At 38.6% G+C, this 15,696-nt stretch overlaps 1 protein-coding gene across 2 annotated transcripts in view; it reads right to left on the bottom strand.

Moving 5' to 3' along the window:
* THEGL (theg spermatid protein like) overlaps positions 1-15,696 on the bottom strand; it is a 388,303-nt gene that overhangs the window by 132,393 nt on the left and 240,214 nt on the right. For both annotated transcript variants that reach the window (XM_044058903.1, XM_044058904.1), the window contains exon 8: positions 14,771-14,902. In XM_044058903.1, the coding sequence (XP_043914838.1) occupies positions 14,771-14,902 (132 nt within the window). The remainder of the gene's footprint in view (positions 1-14,770; positions 14,903-15,696) is intronic.

The following is a 15,696-nucleotide window of genomic DNA, read 5'->3' as shown; positions in this document are numbered from 1 at the left end:
TGCCTAAGGCCGGCTATGTATTCAGCACTCTAATGTTGCTGAACAATTGCCATGACAATACTTACAAATTAGATTTTTTGACATGGTATAATAGCTAAGATACATGCCAGGGTCGTAGGTTATGCGGGAATTTAGTCCATCATGTCCCATGTGTGTTTGATCCCTTATGCTTCACCATCAGGATCACCCGTTGCTGCTTAGTCTAGAGTAAATCGCTACATAATACCCTTCCCTGATAGTTATTATAACTATATTATAACAGATCATAAGCAGCCTATATTGGTCAATGAGCAAACCTGTCATCACTTCTACATGTTTCAAGACATGCATGAAATATGCCTTTCCTTATAACACTTTGAGTCTCAGCTCCTTATAACACACCTCTTCTGCCTTGATTGCAAGAATGCATTTATTCAAATATAGATATCACCCTAGGGTTGCCACCTTTTCAAATGGCCAAAGTGAGACATTTTCAGGACAAACATCAAATTTTACAGGCTGACACATACCCACAGTCAGTACAAAGGATAGAACTTAAATTTTTTGCCTACATAAAAGCTTATTCTTGTAGCATTTTAGTTGCTTATTCTGTTTCTTATTAACATTTAGGTATTTTAGATACAGAATAACTGTTTTATGCAACTATTACATAAAATATAGAAAATAATTTTGTCCTAAAATCTCAGGACATTTGCCATTTTTAAAATTTTTTGTCAGGACACAGCTGCCCAAAGAGGGACTGTCCTTCGCAAAGTGGGACAGGTGGTAACCCTATATCACCCAAATACAAGCACTCACATAGGAATACACTTTAACACAACTGCAGCATGCGCAAACAAAAATTTTTTTTTTTTTCAGAATGGCAAGAACCCCTGCAATCTCATACCCATTTATTTTATCATTCTCACTTTTAAGTCACTTCAACTCAGAAAAAGGACAGAAAACACAAAAATAATTTTAAAATGGTCTCATTTTCTCTCTTCCTGTACAAAGTGATGCATCCTTCTAGAAAAAAAACACTTAGATATCATGATGAAACACATGATGTTACAATAAAAAGTGATCAAATTGGTATAATGAACTACAAATTTAAGGATCCTTGCTATTCTTAACAACCCTACACCCAAAAACAAATATTGAGCACCCACAGGAAAATCCCAAGTATGTTCTCTGTGTTTATTCCTGTTTCTAGTACTGAAAGAACCATTAGTTAGATAATTTGACCAGAAGAGGCATTATATTTTACTTACATTTCCTTGCTGGCAGAAGGTGACAATGAGTCTATTTAGTCTGCAATTAAAGTGCCTTCAGTACTTTACCTCCCATCCATTGCTGTCTTCCTCCGCTCCTCATCCGTTCTCTTCCTTTCCCATGCCCTCTCAAAGGCTACTGCAAGTTCCATCTGTATAATCCATTCTGATAGTGCTTTCTTTGATTCATAACTCACTCTGCAGAAAAGTGCTTTCAAAGATTCAGGGAGTAGTTAGTCCATATAACCTGCTGCCAATATCTCATCCTCCCCGATCCCTTCTCATCTCCCTGCTATTATTGTCTCTTCTGGTCTCTCGTGAGAAGGTATCTTGCTCTTCTAGTATGTGATCATATCATTTCCCCTTGCATTCCTCTAACTTTTCTGGTGGTTTACCTCTGGACTTCTTCCAGTTACCTGACATTACTCTAATTATATAGCATCAATAACTGTACACAGGCTCAAAGGTGTGGATTGCCAAGAGCCCATTAGAGCAGGAACTTTACCTCTTTACTTCTGATCTCTAGCTGTGGATGCATCCCAGTGTTCTGCAGGCTGCTGCCACTATCCTTTCATTCTGCTTCTGGAGGTCAATTCTAGGGGTAGTCAATACCTCAAGAATGTTTTTCCTGATATTTACCACCACTTTCACTCCCAAAATAAATGTCATCAAATATTGTAATATTTCACAGCAGGCTTGTTGTGGCCCAAGTTCAATACATCACACTTGTCTACACCTTTCTACCCACTTGGTCAGTCTTTCCAAATCATTTCTTAAGACTCTTCTCCACCATACAACACTGCATCTAACTCTGTGTTACAAATGAACAGATAGATCATGTTGTCTCTCTCTTCCCTCAGCTATATCTGAAACAAAACTAATGAAAATACAGGATTAGCACCAACTTCTGCAGTACCCATCTAGTCACTTTCCTTATTGCTGATACTTCCCCTTCCCTACAGCTCTTTGTGTCCCACCAGTCAGTCACAAAGTAAGTCACTTCCTTAGTCTTTATTCTAGCCTGACCCCTTCAGTCTGTCTTGTAGCTACCACTATGGGGTCAAGTCAAAGACGAAGGTAAATTCCAGGCAGGCCACTTCTGTTGGTACTCTCCTGTGAAGTACTCATTAATTGAGTCAGAAGCATTGGTTAAGGTTTGACTGACAGCTTTTTCTGGCCACAAGCCCAAGAGTCATTTTCATTCCTGAGACTGTTGTTCTATAAGAAAGCAACCAACCTTTCCACCGGATTTTCACTGTATCTGTTACAGCCACTGCTGCTAAACTAACAGGTGTCCAGTTCCCTGGATTTTTCCTCTTCTCTCCCTTGTATAATGGTGCCACTGTTGCTGTCTCCTAGTCCTTGGGTACTTCTATAATGGCCAGTTATGTATTGAAATCTTCTGTCATTAGATCTGCTAACATAGATGACCCTGGGGGGAAAAAAAAACATAGAGGACCCTGGAAGTCATCCCACCTGGTTCTAGTGTTTTTCCTCCTTCAGGGAAGCAAATTCCCTCCCAGCTTCCTTCTTTTCTATCACAGTATATGTTCAGTGTGTCCCCACTCTGCCCTACCTCCATCTTGACATGGCATCCTCATCTTGCTTATTTTTGAAAAGAATAAACAAAGTATTCATACAGTATCTCTGCAGTTTCTTAGTCTTCTGTGATTTCCCTCCCATCTTTGCTCAGCCAACTAGATTTGTTAAACCCTTCCTTCTTTGTGCAGCACACATAAAAAGCCTCCTGACCTCTTCAGACAACTATTTTTTTCAGGTCTGTGCCTTTACTGCACCTACTTCCTTTTCTAACTTTCAGATTTTCTCAATGCACTGTGTCTCCTTCACCTTAATACTCTGTCCTTCTCACTTCTTGTGTGCCCTGCCTTTTGTCCAGTCACTAGCCTCACCTTCCTCTGTGGCCACATTGGCATTTTCTGTTTTTCAACCCCCGTTTACATGGCTGACTTTTTCCTATGGCTTGTTTATTCCCTCATTTTGCCTCAAGTACCCTAATGGATTCTAGACACTTTGACAAAGCTCGATCAACCATCAGTACAGTTGGAAAAACAAAGTTGCAATGAACCACAGCTGCCAAATGTCTGTAATATTGACACTAAACATATACGGATGTTGTAAAACAAACAAAAATAATTATTACAGATTTGCTTTAAGCATTGATTGCATGCTAGCTCATGGGGACTAAGAAGTGTGGTCTTACATGTGAAGGGTCCATCAACATTTCTGAATGAGCTGTGACAGAGAAATAAAATTTGTGATGACTCATTGCACATACCAGATGCAAACACTACATACACATTGCTTGTCCATCTTAACTACACACCTTGCTCCATTTTACATACACCTCCGGCATGCATAGTGTAGTGCCATTAGCTGTGTGTGTGACATCGCCCTGTGGATAACTTGCATCATGCAGTTATACATGTTATGATAAACAAGTGTATAATCCCACCAGCTGCTACCAAATTATATTTGATGGATGATTGCTATGGTCTCATCATCTATACAGTTGATGCCAATTTATATGCGCAGAACTCTTTATACAGATGTTACATGCTTTCAATAAGCACCACTGTCACCAAATAACATATGATGGATGCTGAACTTTACAGCATATGCACCCGAACACCCAAATAAGCTTTACAATATATAGCTACAGATGGTACCTACAGTCATTGACTCCTCAGGTGTTCTCCTATCTCAGACTGAACCTAGTGACTTCCAGTGTGCAATCTTACCAATAGCAATTGAAATATGACCAAGATTATTTTGGACACAAACATTCACAGTATTTTCTAAGAAGGTTTAAGGATCTCTCCCCAGTACCAATATCATTTCTTATCTTTATACTAATGCTGCCATCAGATAAATAGACCAGCATATAAAAAAGCACATTTATTGTTTACCCTTAAAATAATCAAACTATTAAATAAATATTTGTATGGTAGCAACAGCTTGAGCAGTAATTATTTAAAGGTAAAAGATAACAGTTATTAGTGCCCCATTCCAATCCACATACTATTAAGCTAATAAAAAACACCAGCCACAACTATTTAAAATTTAATAAAATTACTTGAATTTAAAAATAAGAATTTCTCTTGGTAAAATTAAATATACAAACAACTTTAAACTTGCACAAGTAAAATACAAGAAAATGTTACAGTGTTGTCTGTGTAACAAGATTACAGTCTCCATTTCCTGACAGGGTGTGATCTACCAACCTTAGGAAAGTTGCTGGGGCATTTTTCATCCTAAAGGGCATTTTGGTGAATTCAAACAATCCAAGCAGGATGGAAAATGCTGATTTTTCCCTCAATGAGGTTGGAAAGGGTATCAGCCAATAGCCCTTTAGTCATGTCAGTAGTGATCAAATACTTAGCTCCACCCAGTGACTTTAAAGCTTCATCAGTCTCAGACTCAAGATGCACATTTGCCTCTGTGTAATGATTTGATTTCTAGCAGTCTGCACAAAATGTGCAATTCCCATCCTTTTGTTTGGCACATCACTAGTGAGAAGCCTCAAAAAAATTTGAGAAGCCTCAAAGATAGCAGAGAAATGTATACAATATAAAAATATAAAATTTAACTACAGTAATAGAAGGCAAGAATGGAGATGAAAAAGAACAGCAAAACATTTGTTTGGACTGCTTTTAACCATAAGAGGAAAGCATGGCAGAATCCTAAAATTGCATTGTGTACATCTCAAGCTCATATCATCACTAGTGAGGCCCAGAAACTACTGGGTTCCTTGATTACTCCCAATTTCAACATCTCCCACATGGTTTGCATGACTTGTTTAGCCACCTTCTAATAAGCCTAAGTGATTGGCCTTTGGGCTCCTCTCTCCACATGGCAGTCTACTAGTTAGGTGCACTCTGGCTTAACAAAATATATCAAAACATATTCCCAGATTCATAAAGTTCTGCTCTGATTTCCAGAAACTGACTTCAAGATTATCATGAATGAAATTAATTTAAGGACGATTAAAATTTTAAGTGAAGTCATACACCCAACATAGTACAATGGGGGGTGTGGGGGGTGAAGCCCCCCACTTACTTTTGTTTTACTAGGCAATATTAAAGCAAAACTAAACAATATAACGTGAAATTAAGTTGGGGGCTTCGCTCCCCACACCCCCCATTGTGGGGGGCAGTGCCCCCCCACACCCCCCCTAACTATATATTCTAACTCCAGGGACGCACTACACTGGGGAAGGGGGCATATCCCATTTTCTTGCCAATAATACTTGGTCAAATGAAATGGTCAAATGAAGTGTCGGTCAAATTAAATTTCGGTCATTTGGTCTCGGGCAAATGGAAGTTCGGGCAAATAAAGTAGACCCATATAAGCCCCCAACTTAATTTCACATTATATTGTTTAGTTTTGCTTTAATATTGCTTTTTGTGATGACTACATACCGATACAAAGCAGCATCTTGTATGCACCTACTGAGAATGGGGATCTCAGACTCTCAGACTTGGAAAACCAGGATCCTGTTGGTAAGTACTACAAAATTTGAGAAGCCTCAAAGATAGCAGAGAAATGTATACAATATAAAAATATAAAATTTAACTACAGTAATAGAAGGCAAGAATGGAGCTGAAAAAGAACAGCAAAACATTTGTTTGGACTGCTTTTAACCATAAGAGGAAAGCATGGCAGAATCCTAAAATTGCATTGTGTACATCTCAAGCTATAGCTGTGTGCAAAACATACAGAGTAGCACCACACCAAATTTAAAACAGAAGAGAAAGAACATAATTATTAAGAATAGAAAGGAAAGAGATAATAAGGTGATTGGGCCTGAATGACTCTGTGGATAACAATATAGTTGATTTTAAGAATATAAGAGACAGATTCCTGTTGTCAAAGACTGATTCATGGAGGTATGTTCAGCTGAGAAGAACACATAACCATGAAGAAACTCAAACACTAAAAAGTCTAACAAAAGAGAAGGAAGGCATAAATAATATCAGGTATGGTCAGGATAAGGGTGACTATACCAGTCTTTAGACCACTGGTGGATTAAGTGTACCTTGGATCCTGGGCAGTTTTTTTAATTCTTGCCCCACCCAACACACACACACACACACACACACACACACACACACACACACACACACACACACACACACACACACACATACACACACACACCTTTTTTTGGACATGAATGTTAATTTGGGGGGGGGGTTACCTTTCTGATTTAAGATGATTCAAACTGTTGTCATTATAATACACATACATCATAATTCATCACAGTAAAGTATTCATAGGTTCATAGGTAAGTACTAGGCTATCTGCCCAAGGGCATTTATAAGCCTAGCCAGAATATGTTGGCTTTTGCCACCCCCTTAGATTAGTTCCCTGTGCCTCTGTCCAGCAGAGCCATTAGTTACCTGTGCCACTGTCCAGCACAGCCACTGCAGTGATCCCAGGGGTAAATTTTCTGTTTCCCATCCACCCGTCAAGGTTTCTCTTGAAGAGTGTTAGTGAGGGGCTCTGTCTGATGTATATTGGAATCCTGTTCCAAAGCATGGAGAGTCTCTGGGATAGGAATCTATCCCTCCAGCATGTCCTATTTATCGTTGTGGTGAGGTTTATATCTCTAGAGCGTGTGACTCTCCGGGATTTGTTTTTTTTTTTAGGTGGAGCATGTCTATCAATTCTGGGTTGGACATGGCTTTGTATGTCAGGCAGATATCACCTCTGAGTAACCGAGTACAGCTGGAGTTTCTTGAGTCGGGCTGCATAGGGCATCTGTTTGAGGCCAGTAATCCTCTTGGTGAGGTACTTTTGTGTTCTTTCCAGCTGTTGCAGGTGTCTTGTAACATACATCCCAAATGGGGCATTGCATTCTATGATGGGTCTAATGAGTGATGAGTAGAGAGGCACAATAACCTCTTTTGTTCTAGACGCGAACCCTTTTGTGATTAGGTGGGCCACATATAAGGATCTTCTAACCACCTTGGCAATATGATTATCAAAGGAGAGATTACTATCTACTTGGATCCCCAGATCCCTTATTACATTTTTTGTATTTAGGGGACTACCACCTATGTGGTAGTTCATGGGTACTTTGTTTTTTCCAAAGGGGATGACTATGCACTTTTTGGCATTTAGCTTGAGGCCATGATTTTGACACCAGGTATCCGTCTCAGTGAGATCCATCTGGAGGGTGTCTGTATCAGCCGGAGAATCAATTATGGCCCCCTAGTTTGCAGTTGTCTGCGAACCTGGTCAGCCATAGTCCTCCTATGCTTGCCTGTCCCTCTGAGAAGTATATACCGAACAGGAGGGGTCCTAGGACTGTGCCCTGGGGGATGCCACTTGTAACCGGTTTAGAGTCGGACGTAGAGCCTGCAACTCTCCACCATGTGGGTTCTATCCATGAGCCAGTTGGCAACCTATCTCGGGGCGTAGGGGTTTATGTTCAAGCTGGTGAGCTTGTCTATAATACTAGAATGGGGAATGGTGGCGAAAGCCTTTGCGAGGTCTAGGTAGGCTGTGTGGACCTCCTTTCCCTTGTCTAATGCCTTGGTAACCATCTCAAAGAAGTCCACCAGGTTTAGGAGGCATGATCTACCCTTAACAAAGCCAAACTGGGTAGGGTCCAAGGTTTGGAGGTTCCCAATGTCTCTGTTAACGAGTTCCATAATGATGCATTCCATAGCCTTGCAGACCAGGCTAGTCAGGCTTATAGGGCGATAGTTCCCAGGGTCCGTTGTGGCTCCACCTTTGTGGAGCAGGATAACTGTTGCTGTGCGCCACTCTGTGGGCATGTAGCCTGTAGAGAGGCTGAGTTTGAACAGTGTGTTTAGGTGAGGGGTTAGTTCATTTTGGAGCTCTTGCAAGACACAGCCTGGGATACTGTCCGGTACCACTGAAGCTGTGTTTTTGGCTTTGGATAGGGCTGTTTTAACTTGTGTGTTGGTGATTGACAGTGCCCTACATTCTTCTGGTATGGTTATGGGCCCTTTAGGGGGTGAGAGGGGAGTGACGTTTGCACTAACCCTGTCTGCCAGAATGTTGGCAATATCAGTCGGTTCAGTGTATTTAGTGCCATTCTGCACTAACTCAGAGCAGATCTGATTGTTTCCACTTAAGTTCTTGACATAGCTAAAGAACACTTTGTGGTTATCTTTAGAGTCATTGGCAATTTTTCTTTCGAAACTAGCCTTGGATGATTTAATGAGGGATCGTAGTTTCTTGCTGATACTGATCATAGATGTCTTTCCTTCTTGGGATTTTACTCTTTTCTGTACTAGTTTCCTCCTTCTGTTGTATAGCTTGTTTATGGCAGGGGTCCACCAGACTGGTTTCCTTTTCTTGGAGGAGTGAGTCTTGGTTTTACTTGGGATAGCATGATCCATGCATTCCTGCAGATGCTCATAGAGTGCCTCTGTAAAGGTTTCAGCAGCTTGGACAGCATTGTTCTTTAGCGTGGGGGCTGTGAGCCTTTCCACTTCGGTCTTAAGTAACGTGAAGTTTTCTTTTGAAAAGTTTTTCATGGTGGTTTCCTTGATTGGGGGTGGGGGTGGAATGTGGATATCCAGAGTTATTAGTCTATGGTCTGATCTAACCAATGAGGGGTTGACCTCCGGTGTGGAACACCGGTCGCCCATGTTGGTGATGACCAGGTCCAATATGTTGTTCCCTCTGGAGGGGGTGTTGACCAGTTGATCCAGGGCATTCAAGTTTATAAATTCTAGGAAGCATTGGGCAAGAGAGTTAGTACTTGAGTAGTTCTCCCAGTTTATGTTTGGGTAATTGAAATCACCCAGTATAAGGGTGTTTGGTAAGACCTTCATATTTCCCAGTGTCTCCAGAAATGTGGAATGGGGGTCCTGAGCCATGGTGGGTGATCTGTAGCAAGCTACAATTTGGATTGCTGTTTTGCCCATTGTTAGTTGCACTTGGATGATCTCTGATGCATTGTGCTGCACCACTAACCTGGAGGTGTGGGTATCCTTGATGAATATGGATACACCCCCGCCTTTTGTGTTTCGGTCCTGGTTCTGTGGCCGAAAGGTATGGTATGAGTTATAGCCAAGTAGTGCTGGGGTGCTCTCAGGAGCCTTAAACCAGGTTTCTGTTACTGCACAGATGTCAATGATCTCCATACTGAGGAGTGCCTCGAGTGTGTGCATTTTGAGGTTTAGACTTCTGGCCTTGAGTAGCATTACCCTCAGTTTTTGGTTACTTGTGCTATTTATGGTGGGGGGTTTGTCTTTTGAGCCTTGCCTAAAAAGGCACTATGGGGGGCGGCAAGAGCCTTGGCCAGTATTCGAAAGCCTAAGGGTGACAGGTATAAGCCATCTCTTGCGAAGCAACGTGGCTTGTCGAGCATGTCATCCCAGGCAGACAGATACTGGATCCCCTTTGAATGACACCAGAAATGTAGCCAGTTGTTGAAGTTGATCATTTTTTCTTTATACTGTGGCATCATTCTTGGTGAGGGCAGGATGCTACTCAGGGTCAGGGTCATACCGGCCTGGGCTACATGATCAGAGAGCTCTTCCATGTCTCTTTTCATGTAGTCCAGGGAGGTACGTCTCAGGTCATTCACACCAACATGGACGATGACAGAGTTGTATTTGTACTTGTTCTGGAGTGACCTGAGTGCTTGTGTTATGTGGCGGATCCTGGCACTGGATAGGCAGCTAACTGTAACCTTCTCCTTGTCCAGCTTAGTTAATGGGACATCAGTGTGCCTGACTATAGAGTCGCCTATTACTAGTGTGTTGGGTATGTTATTTTGCATTAAGGGCTGTGATTGTGTGGCACACTGATTATGTGAAGTATGAGTTTCGTGGTTGGTGATGGGGTGTGGAGGTTGCTTGGATGTCTGCATTGAAGGTCTCTGTTGCTTTTGCAGATTTTTATTTAGAGCCTCCGAGTATGTTTTCATGTATTCATGTGTGTTATTTGCCGGTGTTGGTTTATTAGGTCTATGTGAGACTGGTGATGTGTTGCAAGTATTACCCTTCTCCTCTTGACTGTCAGTTCTAGTCTTGGGTTGAGAGAGCTTTGCCTCCAGTTTGGCTGTATAATTGCATCTCTCACATATATTAGTGTTTGGTGGTAGGAAGAAAGGGTTGTCTGTGTACATGAGGCAGTTGTAGCATTGCCTCAAAATGCCTAGATTCACCAGTTGGACTGGAGAGTACACTGGAAAATGCGCTTTGGACATGCCTGAATAGGTAGGGTAAGCTGTTTTTCTGATTGGTTGCTGGGGACAAATAGAGAGCCTTGTCCTTCTGGACAGTATAGGGGGTCTAGTGTTAGGGTTAATTAGTGCTTGCTATGAGTTTTAAGCAAGTGCTTGACTGTGAAATGAATGGTTTGAGTGCTAAAGTTGAAGGTTTGTCTAGTTCCAAGGGAAAAATTAGTAGTAGTAGACTTTGCAAAGTCGAGAATAGTTTAACTCTAGCTAAATGGCGCTGCCTGGTGCACAAAACTGCACCAATGCGGTTTTTATAGCAGGGAAGTGAAATAGATAGAAATTAGCCCAAAATGCCTGATAAACTACTAACTTCTGGGCTGAAACCACTCCTCCAGGGACAGATAGGCTGCTCAAAGCACCCCTCTCTCACAGGTGAACAGAGAAACGTCCTTCTATCCAAGTAAGGTATGGGCAACACAGAAACTTGTAACACAGCCCTGGATTCAGCAATAACCTGAAAACTGGACTATACTAGTTCAGAAAGGCGGGTAACAAGTATATTTTTTTTCAGAAAATAGAGTAGATACAATCAAAACAACACTTTAAATGCACAGAAAAGGCTATCGCACTTTAGTGTGTAGCCTACCACAGTTAAACAGATTATTTAAACATAAAAATGACTTAATTCAAGTGCAGGCAGCAAATAAGTACAGTATGTAGCAGCCTGAATCAGCTATTCTCATTCACAGAGAGGCTCCATACCCAGCAATTATAGCCCTGTTATTGGCTGTGTTCACTGCAGATGTTTGATCTTGGTAAAAATAAATATGTAATTATGGACATAATACTGTAGTTTAAGCTAGTTTCACACAAACAATAGCCCAGGTATTCCAACTTATTTCACATAAATGCACACTAGTCCTGCAAAGTCAGACTGTTTAAACTTAGCAAACAAGAGAGTAATTTACTTTCATTGACAGACAGGTCCAACTCCCACTCAGCAATTATAGTCACTTTACACCGCTCTCTCTTTCTCTCAGTCTATATATATATATATATATATATATAGATAGATAGATAGTTATACATTTATATTTACATTTATAGATACGTAGATATAGATATAAACCAAAGGATAAAAAAGTCATGGAGATAAACCATTCAGTAAAAAAATTCAAGAAAGGATTCAAGCCAGGGAAGTAAATAGTGTGGGAAGAAATATCCAGGGAATTGTTATGGCTAGGCTTGTATAGGCCCTAGGGCTGATAGCCTAGTACCAACCTATAAACATATGAACCTATAAAGCCAACATATACACACACAAACACAATGGGCAAGGAAAACTGAGCAATTAAGTTGCTAAGTACACGCTTGAGAGTGTGTGTGGGTACAGATATTATCATATGCTTAGGAATTTTAAGCCATTAGCCTGAAGATATCTGTACCACACACACACACACTACACATACTACACACACACACACACACACACTACTTATTGCACGCAAATATATTATTGCTAATATTAGATATTGATATTGAAACATTTTTTTAATTTTATTTTTTAATTGGACAGAGATCCTCCTCTATATAGGATAGGTAATTAATAGAGCACATTAAACAAAAGTAAATTAAGTCTTTTAGATGCAGTCCTTTTTTTTCTATTTATAGTGTTTAAGTTAGTGAGTGTTGGTATATCTATTCTACCTCTTTAATTTGATTTTATTGATTTTTTCTTCTGAGAGATTGGTGGCTCTTTCAATAAGATTTTCATGTTTGTTTGTCCTTTATGCTTTAGCAGGTGCTGGAACGCGAAAGTTTTTATGAAGTTATAGTTGATCAACAAGTTTTGATTACTGATTGGTAGTTGACAAACATAAATTGTTTCAGCAAGTTTGTTTAATTAGATCTGAAGAAGGGATACCTTAGTCGAAAAGTTTATATCTAAATTATTATTGATTTATTTATTATTTTTAAGGTTATACCAATTTTTTGGTTTTTTTTATTTTTTTTTTTTTTACTTGCTGTATTTATATTTTTGATTTTTCAATATATTATATTATATATATATATATATATATATATATATATATATAATATATAATATATATATCTATAATAGGATGTTTGGAATGAAAGCGTCCACTAAAAACACGAAACTTTTATTTAAAAAAAAAAAGCTTATCAAAAACACTGTTAGCAAAAAAAAAACCACATAACCCCTGGGGCCTTACCCCCCCTTACCCCTGTACCCCACCTTTTATTCTCCTCCCTCCCTCCGCGACTACAACAGGGGGGAAAAAATTCATCAGCTTACCACATTACTTACACAAACCTTAGCTGTGACAAAAGTTACTCTTTATGTTTCTAACTTTTGAAGAAAATTTTGAGGTCTCGGCCCAAAGCAAATGTTTTTCCATATATATATATATATATAATATATATATATATATATATATATATATATATATATAGAGAGAGAGAGAGAGAGAGAGAGAGAATTGCTTGTTTTAGTGATGCTGCACCTTAATAAATGACTGTTTCTTACAGTCTTTATGGCCTGGCTCCACAGTTGTTTCTTCACAGCTCTTACAGTTATGTTTTAAATTACGAGTAAATAAGTAAATAAATTAAACAAACAAACAAAAAAAAAAACAGAATTTGTGTAGAGCATAAATGAGTGCACTTTTCATGAAAAGGAGTACATCTTGCAGAGGTTTCCATTCTTTTATAAGTTTACCCCTTATGTTTATCCCCTACATTTTGGTTTAGGCATGCATGAAATATGGTGGGCTTTAATCTGGTCTACTTCTGAGCGCCTTTGCACAGTAGGTCAAAGCACACTATACCCAACATGGAATACTGAATCAGCAGTATATGAAAATGAAATAGTACTGCCACATTGATACATTTGTTAGGACATATGATCATTCAAAACTTTTAAAGGAGACATGCTCTAAAAACAATGCAAGCTAAAAGCAGTCTTCATATGACCTAGCAAAGGTTATTTAAGGATGTGACAGGTACTGTACAACTAGATTCTAATGAAGTCTTTTTATGTTGAGATGAAAGCACTTAATCTGTATTCAAAATAAAATGTAAATATTCCTGCAAAGCGTGGTTACCACTCGATTAAGTATTTTTGTTTAGTCTGATTCATTCTAATGTGCTTCAGTAATGTAATGTAGATTCACTTAAATCATGTCCCTAAGTATCCATTACCAGACATCTTGAGATGCAAATAGTTTTGCATAAAAATAATGTCTGATAAGAGTTAAACTAAGCTAAAGAAAGTTTCAACATAAGGTTCATCTGTATATTTTTAATGAAAAAGGCTTATGAAACAAAAATGAAAGAATGCTTTCCATAATTTGCTAACATGTTAGTGGAAAAGAACAAAACATAGAAAGCTCAGTAACATATGAGAATAGCCTCTCTCGGTAACATATGAGAATATGAGAAAGGCCTCTCAGAAAATTAAGTGTTATGTAGCAGTAGTGAAATTAACAAAAACAGAAAGAAACTAAGGGAGGTTATTATAGAGGGAAAGATTACAGTATGATTATAAGGCATGGAGATAAAGGCTGGACACAGTATAATGTAGCTAGGTCTAATGTACAATTTGCCTTCTTTAGGCTTCAGGTATTCATTTTTGCCCATTGGAGATGTCTTAAGGAAGTTGTATTTGGAACTCTTAGAATGTTGAAAATTTTGAAACATACTTGTAGTCCTAACTACTCAATCATCCTACCTTACTTCAGCACTAAATATACTCCTAGCAATTCCAGCTACTCATTAATGGCTCATACACTTTTTACAATATGCTAACATGATTTTATGATATACACATGATATTCAGTAATTCTAAAGCAGATTATATAATTGTACACTTAAACCGTTTAACCCAGGAGCTTTACCATTTTTCCATTTTTTAAAGCTTCTTTATCTTCTGTTAGGGTAATAGGCTTATTTAAGTTTATTAGCAATGTTTTTCTTTAAATACTTGTAAATTTTGTAATCATCAGAAGATACACATGGTATTCAAACATAAAAAGTATGACTTATTAACTATGTTGATTGGGTGTGATGCATTTCTGCATGTCATGTTTATGAATCCCTTGTATATAGCTTAAACTTTGTAGTCATTTTATACATGACTTTGCACGGATTTACAGTAAAAGAAAATTATTTTACTCAGTGTTGAGTACATTATTATTTTGCTTGTATTGAGAAAGACAAGACAGGGTGTATTTTTTATTTGTAATGTGTTTATTGCAGCATAGCACATTACTGATTTTCTAATCTTCATTGCTTACCAAGTATGAATGCTTACCGGGCGTATTGGTTCCTCTGGTGCTCCAGTCTCAAAAAACATGGTCTCCCTTCGATCTTTTGGAATGGCAAGCCGGTCTGTTCTTTCAGATGAGCGTGCTTCTCTTGCAGATAGAGAAACACGAGTCTCAACCTTTCCAAATAAAAGAAAATGAATTGTAAACAGATACAACATATCTGTCCCCTTACTTCTTTTTTTAGTTACTTATTTATGCAATAATTTAAATGACATTTTTTTTGGAAAAGTAACTTAATTTGAATAATTTTAAGAAGCATTTTTAAAATAATGCAGTGGAACTTCTGGTACCTTTTGATAGCTTCACAGTCTGTAAAGAATGGCATTAAAAATTCAGATGGGGTTTTCCAGGTTTCATTTCAGTCAAATGAACCTAATGAAATAAATTATTGCTTATTTACAAAAACAGGTTTTAAAATTATATTATTTTGATTTCCAGGCATCATATCCATGTTTCATATCCTAAGTTATTTTTATTAAAATATGTTTTCTTATGTAACTATAATAATAAAAAGTCAATAAAGCATAACTTGTCAGGTTATCTACCATAAGTTGTCAGTTTACAATGACTTGCTTAGGTCATATTTGTTCATTTTTTGTTTATCTGAGTTTATCAGCTCAAGGTGCTGTCTTCCTGTAATGGCATTGCTCACTGTTTATTAAAGCAATGTATCAGGCTTGAAATATTAACGTAGTACATGAAGTAAGGTGATTGCATTCTGATAGTCAGAAAAATACAAATTTGTTAAGCACTAGAGTTGTTTCAAGACCCAACCTTAATAAATGTTTAGCACCCCCTCCTTAAATTGTTAAGATTGAGTCTCAGGCTAGGCAGTAAAATCTGGCAGTACTGACTACCAAATGATGGCGGCAGAGTACAATATCTGTTTCTGCCTGCATCCATTGATAAC

This window comes from Protopterus annectens, chromosome 17.part0, assembly GCF_019279795.1.
Source record: "Protopterus annectens isolate FY-2018-M chromosome 17.part0, PAN1.0, whole genome shotgun sequence".
NCBI lineage: Eukaryota > Metazoa > Chordata > Ceratodontiformes > Protopteridae > Protopterus > Protopterus annectens.
Note: the sequence above shows the minus strand (reverse complement) of the source record. Positions and strands in the feature narration are given on the sequence as shown.